This window comes from Tachypleus tridentatus, chromosome 4 (genome assembly GCF_004210375.1).
Source record: "Tachypleus tridentatus isolate NWPU-2018 chromosome 4, ASM421037v1, whole genome shotgun sequence".
Lineage (NCBI taxonomy): Eukaryota > Metazoa > Arthropoda > Merostomata > Xiphosura > Limulidae > Tachypleus > Tachypleus tridentatus.
This window is the reverse complement of record NC_134828.1, coordinates 75,540,796-75,559,100: the sequence shown is the minus strand read 5'-3', so window position 1 is coordinate 75,559,100 and position 18,305 is coordinate 75,540,796. Positions and strand designations below refer to the sequence as shown.

Genomic DNA, 18,305 nt, shown 5'->3' with positions numbered 1-18,305 from the left:
CACTGTTATCGAGGACTTTGTACAATACCAGTACTCCACAGTTTGGCTGGTACACGACAAATCTAGTAGTTGTTAAAATACTGTTGTCATGTTGTTTGAGCAATAACTGTTTTAGAGTGAATCGTGATATTTACCAATTTTATCTAAGTTGTTAATCATTAACACTAAGGTTCTGATTTATCAATATAACACTATTCATTTAAATAAATATTGATCTTCTCTCATACAAGTCACTTATGTGTAAATATACTATGATATATTCGTCACATGTAAGTATTGCTTCTATTCCAGCGCCTTTGCCGTGAACAAAATGTCACTTTGGAAGCGGATGTGGAACGGTCTCAGGTTTCCTCCTTGCTTACCTCCCATGGAAGTTACACTTGTGCAGTCTCTTTCTGATTGTAGAGGCATGCACTTTCACATCAACAGTAGCCAGAGCCTGCTGTAGGTCCCGTGATGACATTTTAGGGTTTTTGGAGACCTCTTTTAGCATCTTGCGGTCTGCTCTCGGGGTGAACTTGCTTGGACGACCAGACCTGGGCATGTTGGCAGTTGTTTTGAAAACCCTCCAGTTGTTGACTATTTTCCGGACAGTGGAATGGCTAATTTCAAACTCTTTTTAAATCAGAGACTGGTAGATGGCTACAAGAAGGTGGTAACACCAGCTATTAGGGGGTAGGGTGTCCTAACTTATTTCTGAGTTCGAATATGCATTTTTGTAGCATGACATTTACAGAAGATCTTGAAAGGTCTTTTCTTCAGTTTTAATTGTTTAACTATATTCCAATAATCTCTCAGTATTGCTAAAATTGAGATTAAATATCTGTATATCCAAAAATGTTACAAATATACACAGGCTTTTATAAGGTGTCCTAACCTTTTTATATGATTGTATGCAAAATTACTTCAAGACATTTTCATTAAAATTGTAATTATCTTTGTACTTATTTATGATACGTATCATGTTTAATACTGTAAAATAATAAATTAAGTAAAGTTTAAATTCTATTTCTTATTGTATTAAATCTATTGCAAAAAATGTGTATTGGATTTTATTAGTAAAAAGATGAAATAACACCAACAGAATCAAGACAGACTAGCTACAGAGGAATCAATCTGGATAGAGATATAACTTATGAGGAAAGCTTCACTAAATATAACAGTTTTTCAGCCCTGATGGACAGTTTGATTACAAAATGTAACTATCTTTATATGTGTAAAAACGTCTGGTATGGGTAGAGAAAGCACTATGTTCATTTCTGTACCCATACCTGTCGTTTTTACATATATATTTTTCTCTACAAGTGGGATTTCTCGTCATCACGGATTGTAACTGTCTTTAGATACTTGGTTAAGGTGTCACTAGAATGTATTCATATCGTTGTACAGTTATATTCTTTCCTATTTAACATCATTATGTGCTAAATTTATATGTCTTGCTTATGTCACCAGACGAAGCGTCACCATATTGCTATGACTGGTGACAAAAATGTCATTGTTCCACAAAGTCGGGCTAGTACATATTTGATTAATATAAATATAATTAACAAAATCAGTTTAAATTAGTAACTTATCAGTTAATTAACTTTCCTTACCATTCAATTAAATCGTCGTAGAAAAGGTTGACACTGTAGAATAATTAAAACGAGCTCTTAGATATTAAATTAACTCAATAACGACTTTCGGTAACATGATTACAATGAAATAATCAGGACATATTTCTTTTTAACAATTTATTAATTTTCTCACAGCATAGATTTTTCAATATGACATGCACACAATGACACGTCTATTAACATGAAATTTTCGGAAAGTATTAGTCAATCTCGGTTGTGTCATCGTCGAAACTAAATTATAATAATTTAAAAAGAATTACAACCAGTTGTTATCATTCATATAATTGTCAAACGTTTTGTCTAAACTCTCATTTACGTTTTCTACAACGTCTGAAGATAACCCATCCCAAAGGCCAACCAACCTCTTAAATAATTGAAACTGCTTCAGCTAAAAATGACTCCTAGCTTTCCATACGTTATACCTGTGTCCCTTAGTTCTTCTATTTTCATTGGCAAATACAGAAAAAAACTATTATGCATCAGCACAATAACAACCTTATTTTCAACCTCAAACAGTTTCATCAGACCAATACAACTCTCGTTTCATGTAGAGAAAAGTTTGATAAATTTCAGCATCTCCATGTATGACAAAACATTTTCTTTTCTTTTAATGTACTTTTTAAATCCACAAACATCTTTTCTCATATATTCTTTTGTATTTTCATTTATTGTTTTACAAACTTTTGATCTTATGAATCTGGTGTCATACCAGTCAATTCAAATTTCTTAAAATTTATGACAGTTTTAGTAAATCTCATCTCTTAAACTCTGTGTAACTCAACCTGTTTATTGTTTCCTAGCAGCTACCCTTTTCATTCTATAAGAAATATGTTTACCTTGAATATTAAAGAATTTACCTTTAAAAAGTTTACACATCTGATCAGTGTCGCCAAATAACTCAGGTGACCAATTCAGAACAGATTATTTTTGTTCCATCCTTTCAATTTTTATTTTAAATTATGACCCAAATATCGTTGTTATTTACCTCTATTTACAACAAAACATTACATCTAATGGACCACTTATTATATCCATCCAGATGTTCCACAATTTTCATAATCATTTCTGTATTTGAAATTAAGAATAAATTTAACATAACATTGTTTTAATAGATTCACTGACTAATTGCTTAAGAAGCTCAACAGTTTACAAAATCATTTCTCCTTCGTGGTTTGACTTTAATATTACCCAATATATATGTTACATTATGATTTCATTAAGAGCTGAAATCTTAATCTGATTGTAAAGATTCTCACTAATTTCATCAGTAGCATTCTGGTTTTTAAGAAATTCCCACTAAAAGGCCATTCCTTTTATATCCACTAATAACGAACCAAATGGATTCTATCTCCAAACTAATATCCTTAATGTGACCAGAGTGTAACCCGTACTTTACATATAAACCCATTTTTCTCTTCTCTCTTTAATATTCCATTCACTTTAAATAGCCAAAAACTCTCTTTTTAGAAATATTCTATATCAAAAACATTTACCTTTAACCATGTTTCAGTTATTCCCATTATATCAAAATCCTCTATTCCTATCAGTGACATAAAGTCATCTATTTTATTTGTTTTATATTTTGAGCATTACAATAATAACAATTAAGCTTATTAGTAATTATAATTCCTATTTTCTATAACAAACATGTGTCTCCCTTTTATTTTCTTTCAATTTAATTTCTCCTGGTCCTCATTTCTGTCTCGTTCATTTTTAAATATTCTATTAAATCCGAGTAAGTACACGTAGTCAGCTCCTATCCTATTGAAATGTAACCATCTAGACAATGTGTTCATCCTTACGTACAGATTTCTGCCTAGCACTTAGCCCTAGTGACCTATTTATAACTTCATCTCACAGTTAGTTTTGCAGAGTATCCCTGACAAAATTACTTCATGGCTCTTTTTTCTTTAAATTATTTTATGAACTCACGACACCTCTATCTGTACTTTGAGGTAATATAATCTTTTTCCTCCCTATTCACAACATTGGTTATTGTCCCCCTCTTTGTAATAATCACCTATAGCTGACAGCCTACTTATCTTCCACGTCTTTCTCTGACCCTTTGGTTTTCCTTCCATCCAACATTTCGTATTACTAAAAGCAATATACACAGTTGTAATGTACACATCTGATTTATCTATTCTTCCTTCCTTCATGAACTGCTGCAATGGCAGAAAACGAAGAATATATACAAGACATTGAAAAAAGAAAAAAAACAAACCACAATTAAAACTTTCAATAAACGTGCAACAATTACATTCACATGACTCCCACATGCTGCAATAATGTCCGTTAGGTGGCGTAGCATACTCTCAATTAACTTTACGAGTCCTTGATTTGGAATTCTGTTACACTCTTCAGTCAGTGCTTGGCGTAACTGCTGTAGGGTTGTACGAGGTTTGTTCCTCTTCCTGACTGTTCGGCCAAGATCATCTCAGAGATGCTCTATCGGGTTGGTATCTGGGCTTACAGGTGGTTGCTCAAGAACAAACACACCACGTTGTTGCAAGGAGTTTTGCATATTGCGAGCAGTATGAGCTTGTGCATTGTCCTGGAAAATACCCTGACAGGAAGTGGTGATCCAGGATATCCTGATACACAACACCAGTGATGTTTTGAACCAGAATGACCAACTGGCTGATAGCTGTAAAACAGAATACGCTCTAGACCTACACTGAACCTCCGTCTCCTGCGACGTTGGGTTGAACATTTTCATCATTCAGCTGCTCTCCAGGAAGCCTGCGCACTCGTATCCGTCCATCAGTGGGGTATAGCAGAAAATTGGATCCGTCAGCAAAACTACATAATTCCAGTGTGTGATCGTCAGATTACTGTGTCGCTGAGCCCACTGCAGTCTGTTGTTGCTATGTCTAACTGTCCGTTTAGATTTCTTGCTTTGTATCCAGCTTGCACTAGTAGTCGATTAAGCGTCTGGAGTGAAATCCAGATCAGTTGTTGCGCACGTAACGCAGAGGCAATAGACCTGGAGGACATCGTACGGTTTCGACGAGCAATAGTGAGGATCCGACAATCATCGCGTGCTGTAGTGGTACGTGGACGACCCGTTGGTCTGCTAAGACTCACACTTTCTGTTAGAGCTCTTCTTCTGAGAACTCTGTTGACGGTCTGCCTGGATACATCAAGTCGTTTTGCAATATCGCCTTGTTTCAACCCAGCGTTGTTGTAGGCGACCATCTTATTTCTCAAATCTACGTCAGTAGGACCTAGCATAATGTCTAGAATATTTACAGAGTTGAAAACGCGTCGCCAACAGGTAGGGTACGAAAGTAACACCAAGATCCCTGGCTTTTATACCTCACCCCAGACACTGCGTTTGGGACAATTCTCAGAATACTCCCATGTTCAAGGGATTTAACCGACTCAAAATGTGTATTTCCTAAAGGACCTAATGAACCTCCATACCAATTTTTGCTGAAGATCCATACAAACCCAGAAGTATTTACATGGACAAATAACAGTCAGTACTATTATATTTTGCCCCCCGCTAGCTAGTACAATGGTATGTCTACGGATTTACAACGCTTAAATCAGGGATTCGATTCCCCTCGGTGAGCTCAGCAGATAGTCCGATGTGACTTTGCTGTAAGAAAACACGCACTATTATATTTATATATATAACAATAAAAGCTTTGTGAAGTTATTTAGATGTTTTACATTTTAAAGTTTTAAAGAAGATAAGTAATCAGTCCATTTGTTTTAAGGATAAGATCAGTTGTGGGTATAAATTATTATAAATTAAAAAAACACAAAGAAAGTAAACGTCTGGGTACTTCTGGTGTTGTCAGTCAGTACAGATGTAGATCCAACTTGTCGCAGAACAGAGTGATTTGTATTATAGTTTGCTGTAATTACTTAGTGTAAGGTAAAAGTTTTCTATATTGTACGGAGAAAAGAAAGGTGCGTTTTTACCTTCTGAACAATTAGCGAGAAAATCAGTGTTTTGTCACGTATTTTATCTAGTTCACGCAAACCTATTGAAGGACTACCTCAATGTGGTCGCTTTTAATTTTGAAATGATAAATTAGAAGGAAGGTAGTAGGAAGCCAATACCACTCACTGCCAACTATTTGACTACACTTTACCAATAAATAGTGATCTAACTGTCTGAAATAAACGTGCCTGAAATGAACATAATTTTAGATCTCTGAATCTCCGAATGGACTTGCGGGACAAACAAAGGCGCTCAGAAAAGTCAGTTTATCTTCGCGGAATTAAGGATAAGTGCTACTAAAACAGTAATGATAATACTAGCATGAGATGATAAATACAGTATTACTTGGGACTGAAGTAAGTTTCTATTAACATTATAAACGATGAGAAGAGCTGTGAACCAAGACGGAACATGCGAAAGGAAAGAAGGTTCAGATGATCGGCAATGGTAACTTAGTGTTCCAAGGAAGACGAAGGAGACCAAGGCTGTTGTAAAGTAGCGAGTTCTTTGATTATGTGGTTATAGCTCACGAGGTAACAAACTGATTTATTAACCTGTGGGACAAATAAAGTTGTATTAGTGATAGGTAAGACTATGCGCGGCGTGGTTCTCCTTGAGAGATGTGGTTGTAAGTTAGGCTTGCTGGATTTGTAGAAATGTAGTGACGATAGATGATAGTGGGCGATGGACTCCAAAGTGAAATAAACAGGCATTAGCTAGAATGTGGTTAGCCACTGGATTCGAGGCGGTTACTACTTTCATGAACTGGGTAAGGAGGCCTGTAATTCTGGCCAGGATCCGGTGATATAGAGATTAGATTCAGTAGCTGTCTCAATAGAATGCTGAATATCTAATGGTATGTGGAAGGGTGGACGCTCTTAATAAAAACAGAAAAGAGATTAGTTTTGCTTTTACGTGAGGAACACCTGACATTTATGTTTGCATTCCAAGGTCCACAGAGATAAGTGACGTCGGTCAAGGTAGAGTGATGGAAGAAAATTCCACCTTGACGGAGGATTCTGGTCATTCTCGAGTTAATAGGTACTCTTGGATTGCGATGGTCGGCAAAGCGAGAACCTGTCGAGAATCACCGGATCAATCGGTGAAATAATCGACGAAGAACTTGTTGACTGCGGAGATATCTTTGCAGCAATCACATTGCACATGTGGTTAGTTCGGCTGAAAGATAAAAAAAAGGAGGCGTATGATATAATTATTGAACACTTAGAAACAATTTCCCGAAGACGCAAAACGAATATCACAGTTAAGTGTGAAAGTTTAATTATTTAAATCATTAATAAAACTTCAATAACTGTTTGCTGGTTGTTTCATACAGGTTTAACTTCAAAAATAGAATCATCTGCCTTACTCATAGTCTTGTCTCATTTTCGGTTTTACCAGTTAGTTTGAACATACTGGGAGTTGGGACAACATCACATACCAGACAATGCTTGAACTGTTTTTGAGTAGCAAACAGCTACTCAACGTTTACTTACAGTTTAGGTAACAGTAGATTATTGAAACAAATGTTTCTGACAAAGAAACATGACCCAAAGCATCAGGCTTTTCAATAGGATTTGAGAATCCAACTTCATTGCAGGCTTAATATTCAGAAAGAACATCTTTATTAAAGCCAAAATGTTGCTATAAGTTACAGAGCAAGTAAAGTTGGATGTAATTATTGCAGTCATGTCATGGAAATGATTCTTTATATCATACTCAATGGGCAAATGGAGGCAGCAACATTGTACGTTAAACGAAATGGTATTGATGCAGAATATGAATAAAAAATTTTCAAAAACAACTTAAACTTATTCAGCAAATCCATAACATTGGACATACAAACAGTTTTGATCATGGAAGAATATTAGACATGAATTTACAAAAGTAAATGATTCTACAGTGTTTGAGATTAACGACGAAATGTCTGGTATTCAATATGTGTTCCTATCATTATTAAACACACTGAATCCAAATATTTAATCTTTAAAAAGATATCACATCACAGTTGTACAATCATAATTCTAATAAACTTATAACCCCTTTAACATTAACACAAAGTAAAATGCTCTCAGGGGTTGCTAAAGCTCGTAAATTGTAATTAATAGTTGCACCAAGTATATCCAAAAACAAGCGTAATTTTTCTAAACTGAAACTGGTAAAATCATACACTAGAAACGACATGACCAGTAAAAAGCGGTATAAGCTCGTGGTTTTAATCAGTGAATGTAATTTAACTGACAAAATATTCATGAGAAATGTAATAAGTGTGTAGTCCTTTCATAAGCTAAGGAGAATTAAGATTATTTGTTTACAGAACACAGTTAAATAGAATCAATATTACGACATACTTACACTCTGAGTACGTATGTAACTGTCAGGAAAGTTCGAGATAAAAATAAAATAGTTTGGTCTTGCACGAGCCTAGGATTATGTAGTTTTAGAAACACATGACATTTAATTTTGATTTTTTTCCTAGTATCTATGATAAACATTCGTTATTTAATGTACACTCACTCTGAATACTTCACATACAAAGTGGTTTCATTTTATTATCTCACAAGGTTCACACTTCATTTGCATAGTGTCTGTAACCTCCTAAATGAATATCATATGTTTTTGAAGTAAATGTTCATGTTTTATTTCCTATTTTCTCCGTTATATCATTAAGTCTGGGTATTATCATGAACATACAGTGAAATGAAATGATTAAATTTCAAAAATAAAAATATGTAGATACCTTTTAAATGTTACCATAATATTTTTAATTTCTTTTTTTTTTCTCATAAGCGTAATTTCACGTCCTTATATTTTCACTTAGTTTATTTTTAATTTTCCTTTCTAATTCTTTATGTTTTATTCTTCATGCAGGTATGCAACCTTGCAGAAATGAAATTTTCAAATATGCATTTATAAACACAAATAATACATAACTAATTAATATACAAACGCAACCTAACTGTTATCAAACTAGTACGTATAAAACAAGAAATGATGGCCAAGCACTCGATATACGTCAAGGGAACAATGGGTTAAGCCTTTTTTTCTATCTCTTGCTACACATCCATACATTGGTAAATGTAATAATTGAATAGTGCAAAATCTATTCTTTTATAATGGGTGTGGCCCAGTGGGTTAAGGCGTGCGACTCGTAATGTGAGGGTCGCGGGTTCGCATCCCCGTCGAACCAAACATGCTCGCCTTTTCAGCCGTGGGGGTGTTAAAATGTTACGGTCAATCCCACTATTCGTTGGTAAAAGAGTAGCCCAAGAGTTGGCGGTGGGTGGTGATGACTAGCAGCCATCCCGCGAATCTTACATTGCTAATTTAGGGACGACTAGCGCAGATAGCCCTTGAGTAGCTTTGTGCGAAATTCAAATAAAGAAACTGACACGTGGTGATAGGAATAATGCCATAATATTAAGCATAACATATTCATAACAACTACTTTATGTCTGCAACCAATGACGAACTCAATTTGTGTAAATTTTAAGCATAACATTATTCATCATAACTCCTTTATGTCTACGACCAATGTAAAATTAAGGACTGAAACCTGATGTGTTACTAAAATTTGAATTATTAACTGTGTTTCTATGACAAACGTATTTATATACCATGATAAAAAAGTAGTTCAATTAAATTTAAAATGTAACTCACTAAAACATCATGACATTCACAGAAGAAAATTAAACAAGGGTGGAAATATACAGAACAGAAAAGTTAAAGGTCTCTTTCCTGGTAATTAATCAGGAACTTAATAATAAATTGTAATACAAGCAAGTCCTGATATCTGACTTTGGATCTGACTATTCAATAAACACACCTGATAGCCACACACACTTAACATCTTGAAACGAAGATCCCAAATGATGAAAATTACAGTGAAAGAAAATGATTACTTAATAGACATACAATCACAGTATTACATCTTATGCTGTGTTTAAAATATATTTCTCTGTAACTGACTACTTTTATATCTAGCTCTGAAATATAATGAGCAATTTTACTCGACATTGAGGTTAGTCTTACAAAAATGTTTGATAATCTGAAACAAGACATTTCTTTCTCTTCAAAGCTCATACAAATGCAAAAATGACAGCATTTGCAAAATATGAAATGCCAAAGGAAAAGAAACTGTAGGTGCCCAAAACCCTTTAATTGTCTCTCAACTACAGAATTAGCATACAATTTCAAGAAGTTAGGTCATTCTACAGCTGTGAAAAAAAAAATCTTCAGAAAAATATGTGGATGTCTTAGGAATATTAAATGGAGAATTGTACCTTTATTAATTTATAACATGCGTTTGTTAATTTAGAATTATGCACAAAGCTACTCAATAGACTATCTGTGCTCTGCCCACCATGGGTATTGAAACCTGGTATTTAGCAGTGTGATTCTGCAAACATACTGCTGTTCCATTGGGAGACGTGTTTGTGAATTTGTTCAACCAATGTTGAAATCTAGTCTACAACGTTAAGAGAGAAACTACAGTAAGTGAAATCATAAAGGACTTTCTGTAGCATAATCGTAATTATAATAACCCACCAGGAAGACTAACAGGTAAGTACAAGAACCACTGTCAGTCACCTGAAGTTGGCCTTTCTAGTCCTGGTTCGGAGCTATAAGTAGGAAGGGCGAGAGCCATTGCAATTGACACAATGTGGGTCCGTTTCACACTCATATGCATCCTGGTCTTTGCCACCACAACGAGCACATGTCACGGAACTACAACATGACATCTTTGAGTGACCAAACCTCTGACACTGGAAATATCGGGGAGGGTTTGGAATGTACAGCCATACCCTGCAATTAAGATAACCTGCCTTGATGGTGGCAGGTGCACGTGGTGATGTAAATCTCAGAATGAGGATATTGGTCAGCAATGTAACTCCATCTTTGTGAGTGGAGATACGCCTCACTGTAGGAAACCCCTTGAGTGGAGAAACCAGTGAGAATCTCTTATGTTTCCATCAATATGTTAAGAGATCAAAGTTTCCTTACTCACTTTGGTGAGCCAGCAAATCCCTCCAGTCCCTTCTGAATAAAAAAAAGGTTTGTAAAGGTTTCTCTGAAAGAGAATGTAGGATAAGAAAATGAGGTGTTGAAGATTGCTCCTCAGAAATATCAAGACGTGATCGTTTACTTATTCAATGTTTTCCACTATTTTATTTGATTTTTTTTTGAGGATCCATAAGAAAAAGGAAATTTCGGTGCTCTCTGACCCCACTCACCAAAGAGCCCTATGAGGAGATGCACTACATTGTCAAGCAAGGACAATGCAGCAACGCCAGGATTTTCTGAGCACTATACCCAAACACCAGCATCAGACACAATGCCCACAACACCTTTTGAGAACTTCCAACACTGGTACTTGGTTGACCTTAGCCCAAGGGAGCTATGCAATTGACCCAAGGAGGGGCCACCCCAAGGTCACCTGTATATAGGAATTTAAAGCTGAGGCTGTGTGTTAGAGTTGGACCCCTCAACCACCAGGATCCTCTCCTCCCCTTCATTGGTTGTCACGCACGGCAAACACGTGAGTAGATGTTTAGATCTCAGAGAAGGTAAACTGAAAGAACAGAACCTTCCCTCAGAGGTCCCCTCACCAAGTAAAGGAATCCACACCGAGGGGAATAAAACATTGACTACAAGTTAAAAAACAACAACAATGGAGAAGGAAGGCCAATCATAAATATGAATATAGAATACCTGTTGTTTTCACTCCAAAATATATAGAAAAAAAGAGACTTGTATGTAAAAAACGACAATCATTTTCCTAACAATAGTTTTGCTAACAGTATTGTTGGTTATAATTAATTTATGTATATTTTGTCTCTACATGAATTAAAACTTCTTTTATTTATATGTGTTACTTGAATATGATACATTTAACAATAATGTTCAATACTTACAGATATGAGTTACATTTGAACCAATTTGATGTTATTTTACTATTACTACTGTACACTCTTAAAACATAAAAAGGTTTGTGTAATGTCTTCTCAAACACTAAAAAAATTGTCATAATTTGTGACCAAATACAACTGAATCCAGCATGCATGGAACTGGTCCAATCGATTGACCCAATATTAAAAAAGGAATACTTTATAAAATTCAAAATCTATCATATGTATGTGCAAAAAACATAGTAAGCTTTCAGTAAAACATAAAAGTCTGTTATGCACAAAAAACTAGATGATTTACAATGATATGTCTGCAAATTGATTATACCTGTTTGACTTAGATTAACATATCAAAGCACAAGTCAATGCTCATGTGAAAAATAAGGTTTCGTTTTTGTTATTGCATAATCTCCATATTGTATTTAAACAGCTTCTGAAATGCATACCTAAAGGTTTTGTAAATACTATCATATATATTGCATCTGTTACTTACTTTCACCTACCACAAAATGTTTCTAAATCAGTAATAAAGTATAAAATAAACACATATTTAATAAATGACATCAAATACGCTACACTATGTTGAATGGTACTCTCTAAAATGTCAACAAACATGAGCTTTGACATCTACACATACAAATAGGCCTAATGTGAAAACATTTACAGGAATGAAGACAATATCTAAAAATACTGTCATAAACTTCTGTAACTGTGACTTATGTCGATGTCTTTTAAACTTTCCACTAAATTATGTTGTTCATTGGTACAGAAGTTACATTTAAATCACATTATCACAGAAGCATAAATTATCGCTCATGTAACTAGTTGATAATCTTTATCCAGTGATAACTAAACTTTACTTCTATTCATCTCAAAAGCTGTTCTCTATTAGTAGCTCTTACCCTTTTATGGTCTTGCACCATATGATGAGACTTGAAATGTGTAGTAATGAGTCTTCAAATACAAAACAAACCATAATAGTAACAAGAATTGGTTAATTGTATTCTTAATGGATGACAATTTCTTAACAAGTAAGAGCCTATACTTTGAGATAACTAAAGAATTCTGACATATTGATCAGTGTATAATTATATTGAGAAACGTGCTATATTTTGTGGAGCTATTATACCCCCAGAAATTTACTCATTGAAGAATATACAACTTTACACTGTGACAACAGTAAAGAGAAATAAACAGAATTACAAATTTTGACTGTTTAGTATATTCTAATTACATATATCAAAAGTGAAGATTTATAAAAAATTATTTGCATTGAGAAAAATAACAACAGGAAGTTACTCTGTAAAACACATTGTGTATTTTATCCACCAATTTTGGGTCACCACAGCAAGTGAAGGTGATAAAAGAAATTCATTGCTCACTCAACACAAGACCACCTTGCTTATTTATACTTCAGGAGTTTTTCTTACAGAGTACGAGTCACAGTCCAGTCAATTTTTTATTAATTTTATGGGGTTATGGGTAGATGTTAGATATTTTAATGAGCTTCTTTCATAATAATCTTGAAATACCAATATCAATTCAAAACATCAATAACTATTAATACTACTGTAATAGCAGTTAATATAACAATTTATTTCATAACAACCATGTATATACATATAACAAAAGAAAATAATTTTAACCTTTATTAGTAATAAACTTCTAAGTCTTAAAATAAATATGAACCAAGGTGTCATTCAATTTACTACTTGTCATTAAATTATAACAGTTCATGGAACTTTGCCTTTCACTTCTAATGCTGGTCAAGAACAATTACTAAAGAAACAAAGCTAAACATTTTTATCCTTAAATATACATCACACATATGACATTTTTAGTTGTCTCTTATTTAACCATGGCAAATATGTATTTGTACAAGATTTAAGAATACTAAACTGGAATAATTTCAATGCAAAAACAAGTAATTATGAAAATATTTAATATTTGCTTAAATGTTGTTGTTTCTTTATATTAAGCTACAGAAATAAGTACTACAAATATTGCAGAATAGTTTTTACAAATAATGTTACAACTAAGTGTAAGCTTGTTATATATATGCCTATGTGTATTATAAATAAACTGATTTTAACTCTGTTATAGACAAGTATAACATATTAATATCAGATTAAGTAAATGAGGCCTTTTGACTTTCAAGAACAAAATTAATGCAACATCATAATTATATAACTATCACAAGCATATTTCTATATATCATCTTGCATATTTAAATTTGTAGTAACTTTAGTTAAATATGTTTTATTTGGGGGTCATTTGCATCAATGATCATCAAATTTCTTGAGTAACAACAGGCAATTTGTGATATTTTGACAAAAGACTACTATAAACTTGAATTTAATGTCAGATGGTAGATCTATTACAGTTTTATATTTATCATATCATGATACATAAGCCACAGTAAGACAAACACACTGCAACACACAAAACCTGTAATACATCTCTGATTAAATGATGCAAAAGAAATATTTTTCAAACAACATACACAAACATTTTAACAAAAGCACATTTGTTATAAATAGCAAGTCGTTTACTTGAATTTAACACAGTGCAACCATTCCATTCAAAAATAAAAACATTTGAAATGTTACATTTACAACACTAAAAATGAAACTAACAATTCCTTTCACAGGTTTTCTCTACACTTCCTGCAAGTTGACCTCCTCATAATGTCAGCATATGTACAAAGCTATGTTCATTCCACCCCACTCCTACGTCACTGACATACATTTTAATCAGTTTGCACAAATTTTTATTTTTGTGAAGGTTTACTCAACCATGTTCTACACTGCCAGAAAACACAAAATATTTCCACAATACTAAACTACAGGGGCATTAAAAGCCTTCAAATTTGAGGTACAGGAATTTCATTTTAATGTAAGGATTTTCCAATTTGCTCAAATACACTGAAATTGTATTGGTGACAAATAAGTATTTGCAAATAATTTTCTCATTCAGTGCTGCCCTCTTTATACTTCCCACAATATTCAAGGCTTTCATCTAAGCTCATGTTTATACATAGCATTGCTGCATACTAATAAGTACATGAAAATCCTCCACTATATGAAGTGTGACTCATTAATAGCACAGCTCACTCCCTCTGCATTCAACCATCATTATGAGGTCAAGAAATGATATACTAAAGGAAGGGTGAGAAGTGTAAAAGGGTGTATCTATTAGAAATACATTTCAGTCCAAGAAAATGTTGAATGTTAAATTCCATTTGCATACAACTATAATCCAGCACTGAAACAGTGAAGGGATCACAAAAACAAAATTTACTTTATGAAGCACTCAAAATGAACCAATAACATGTGACATTGTATACAATGGAACAGTATACAGACATACAGTATCAATATTATTTTGAAGTAGTTAAAAAGGTTTGGATATACTTACGTATAGATTCTCATTTTAGGCAGGGCCATTTCCAAAATAACAACATCACTTTTGCAGGAAAGTATGGATGTGACCTTTAACTGACTCTGGTCACCAGGCTCTGTGAAAGAAAAAGATGTTTCTCTCTTTAGATTCTGGAAAATACAGCTTCAGTGGAAGCATCATCCACATACTGTTTTTTTAAAGACAAAGGAAAACCAACATGAAGAATTAAAACTCGTTGTTACATAGTTGGTGTAATCCATTAAGACACCACAGTAACAAAATCTTTAATAAAAGTGAAAAGATGTCCACTATATAATTAGTTGTGAACAAAGGTGAGAACAGTTATGTCTAATCAACCCCTAGTAAACTCTGGCTTATGAAAGTGTCTACAATTTTCAACTTAGAATTAAAATTTAGGAGAATTACTCTAAATTCTTAATGAAATTTTTTATGTAAATTTATGAACAACATTTAAAACATCTCCTTTGAAAACTAATTTTTTGTAATTTATTTCCAATACCATATATTTTTTCTCTTCTACTCCTGGCATTACAACACTGCCAATCAAATCTATCCTTTTCTACTACTTCTGTACTAACTTCCCATGCTAAGTTTTTCATTTCCTCTTATTCTTTTTGTGTTTAGTTTTTCTGGCCCTCACCAATGTTTAATGTTAGTTTAAAACCTCCCTTATAGCTGAGTTAATAATCTCAGAAAACAAGCCAGCTGATACAGTATTTAAAAGTAAACTACCCATTCTAAAAGTACCCTCCTCTCTTCGATCTAGCAGACATGTTTTTTTGGAACCAAACTAAAATCGTTTTGACTATATTTTAAGTGAGTATGAGTTATCATTACATTCTAATGGAATACGAAATTATCTGTCAACTGGAATAGACTACACACAGATAAAATAAGATTACATTACAGATTACATAATCTCACATTACAGGCAATCAATTCCGCAGACTTAGTTCATCATCAATTTACAGCATCACTATCGGGTAAAGTTGGATGAGAGAAAAGTAAAATCATAAGACGACTAATTTTCTTGATTCTTTTACCACATATACATCTCAAATAACATTCGAATTTAAAACCACAGTCATGTGCTTCTTATGATTACCCAAGGCTAAACACCATACTAGGGTATGTGACACCATACTGAGTTTTTACACTTCTAATATTTACAAACATTGTCGTACCGCGAATAATAAGTTTATCTCAGATAAAACAAAAAAAGAATGAGAAGTCTTGACATATTCTTAGAAATAAATATTTTTATTTCTCTTCATATCTGATGTCCTGTTAAATGATATTTTAGAACACTTTTGTCTGTGCATTATAATTTCTTCGATGTCTACATTCAAATTTATAAATTTCAACTTTTGTTTTAATTATATATTTCCTTTAACATTAACAAAAATTTGTTTTATCTTATTCGTCGGTTAAAATATAAGATAAAATATTTTGCTGATATTAAACAAATAAAATAAAATAATAATTAAACATGGAACATAAGGCAGAAGTACACATTCCTTTTGATACTTATATAAAGAAACACATTAGGCCGATATGACGACAAATTGGCAAGCAACGATTTATACATACAATGAAGTGATCTACAATATGTTTCCACAAAATATTGGCCTGTCTTCTTCAAGTACGGTCTTTAACTCAACAGTACATAGTTTATATATACGTACATAAACAAGTTGTAAAATAAATGTTTTCAGCAGGGTTATAGATAAAAGTCAAGGCTAGTCAAATCTATGGTAGGCGAATAAAAGTAACGAAATGTGGTTGATGATGCTATGGCCATTAATTATCACGGCTAAGTAAAAGATCGTTTGGTTTCATTATCTCTATAGTTTCTAAACAATATTTTTTCTTTTGTTTTTTAGTTTCAGAATAGTGTCGGAGAAAAGATTTGTTACAAATTGGTGACACGTTAGAGAATATCTGCATTTCACCTCTACTTATATGACTTTAGTATTCTTTTTATCTATTATTTAAAAATAATTTGTCCAGTATATTTATTAATATATTCGCATGGTAGACTATATATATATATGTCTTGTATTGTTCATTTAACAGGAGTTATTCAGGGTTATATAACAAGGTCTTTATTTTACTGGAAGGTTTAATGCCAGAGTGCTAAAATTATTAAAGAAGCTGATGAATTCATGAGATATTTCTGGTTTGAAATGGAATGTCGGTAGAAGCTAGGGTTAATATAGTGTTTTTTAAGATTCTGAACTTCAATAAAAGCCCCACCTATAACGTTTAGGCTAAACTTCTAGACGGTACTACATTCTTTAAGTTGTTCAATTCAGTTTGTATATTGTTTTTCCAGGAACAAAGTTGTAATAAATTGCAGTAATGAGTTAGTGAATGTAGGGTTCCCCCGAAACCAAAATGTAATCGTTCATTTCACATCATGTATACATATATATATATAAATTTGCTTGTGTGTATATAAAATGAAATAATTTGTAAAGATATTGGTTAGGAACTTCTTCGAAGGCAAGTTTATATATATAAAAAAAATCTTTATAATATTTCTTCTTCAGGCGTAATACTATCAGACAAGATCGAGCACGTGGGAACCACTCAACATGATGTTACTGAAACCATAAGACCTTGCTTTTCTCAGGAGACCTCATCTCTTCCGAGAGCAATCAGTAACTCGTGTATCCAAAGTCGAAAAGCTAACGTCTTCTCTGACGTACAAGAACAGCCAATTCCTCCAGAGATGATCATACTCAAAACGTATGTATTTTGAAGTAAATCCTAACTCTTAGCTTTACTGGTTGTCAGAATCCTGTAGTCACAGTCTATGGGACGCAGATTTGAACTCGTCACACCAAACATCCTCATCCTTTTTGCAATGGAGGGTGTAAATGTACTATGATGTATTCATTATTTGTAATTATTGCTTTTATTCCAGTGGCCTGTGCAAAGGATCGACGTCGTCAGAAAAGTCAGTCAAGAAGCGGCTTCAGGTCTTTACAAGATCTGCCAAAAGTGCCATCAAAGATATCTTCAGCAGGGAGCATGTCTATAGACCAAACAACGAGGAAAGTCGGCAAAATCCGCACAGCTCGAGAAAGTCACATTGTTTATTGTGAAGGCTGAGAAGTCCCACTAGCTTCAGAAGAAAAAAAGGAAGTACTGACAACCAGACTGACTGTGTGTCACGACTCGAAAGTACGAGGATTTAAATAGGATACATAATTTCTATATTGCATATAATAAACGCAAGCTATTGCATTACAAGAAACAAGTTGTGATACATAAATTGTAACTGTAAAATTTTGTTCAGGCCATGGCCTGACTGGTCCTTATCGCTTCTTAGGATCATCTTAGAAACATACATTTTGACTATACATATATGCATATCATCGTTTCTCGTGGTGTACAAAA

General features: G+C 33.5%; 1 protein-coding gene across 3 annotated transcripts; it reads right to left on the bottom strand.

Annotated features, from left to right (window-relative positions):
* Positions 1-1,718: 1,718 nt before the first annotated feature.
* LOC143249466 (uncharacterized) lies at positions 1,719-16,705 on the bottom strand. 3 transcript variants are annotated; one of them, XM_076499368.1, is made up of 3 exons: positions 16,491-16,705; positions 14,895-14,994; positions 1,719-6,750 (listed from the first exon to the last, which is right to left on the bottom strand). In XM_076499368.1, exon 3 carries the CDS (start codon positions 4,848-4,850, stop codon positions 4,443-4,445), a length of 408 nt encoding a protein of 135 aa, XP_076355483.1. In that variant the 5' UTR covers positions 4,851-6,750; positions 14,895-14,994; positions 16,491-16,705; the 3' UTR covers positions 1,719-4,442. The 3 variants fall into 3 exon arrangements, with proteins under 3 accessions (XP_076355483.1, XP_076355484.1, XP_076355482.1); XM_076499369.1 differs by lacking the exon at positions 16,491-16,705 and adding an exon at positions 15,825-16,077; XM_076499367.1 differs by lacking the exon at positions 16,491-16,705 and adding an exon at positions 15,830-16,077.
* Positions 16,706-18,305: the final 1,600 nt, after the last annotated feature.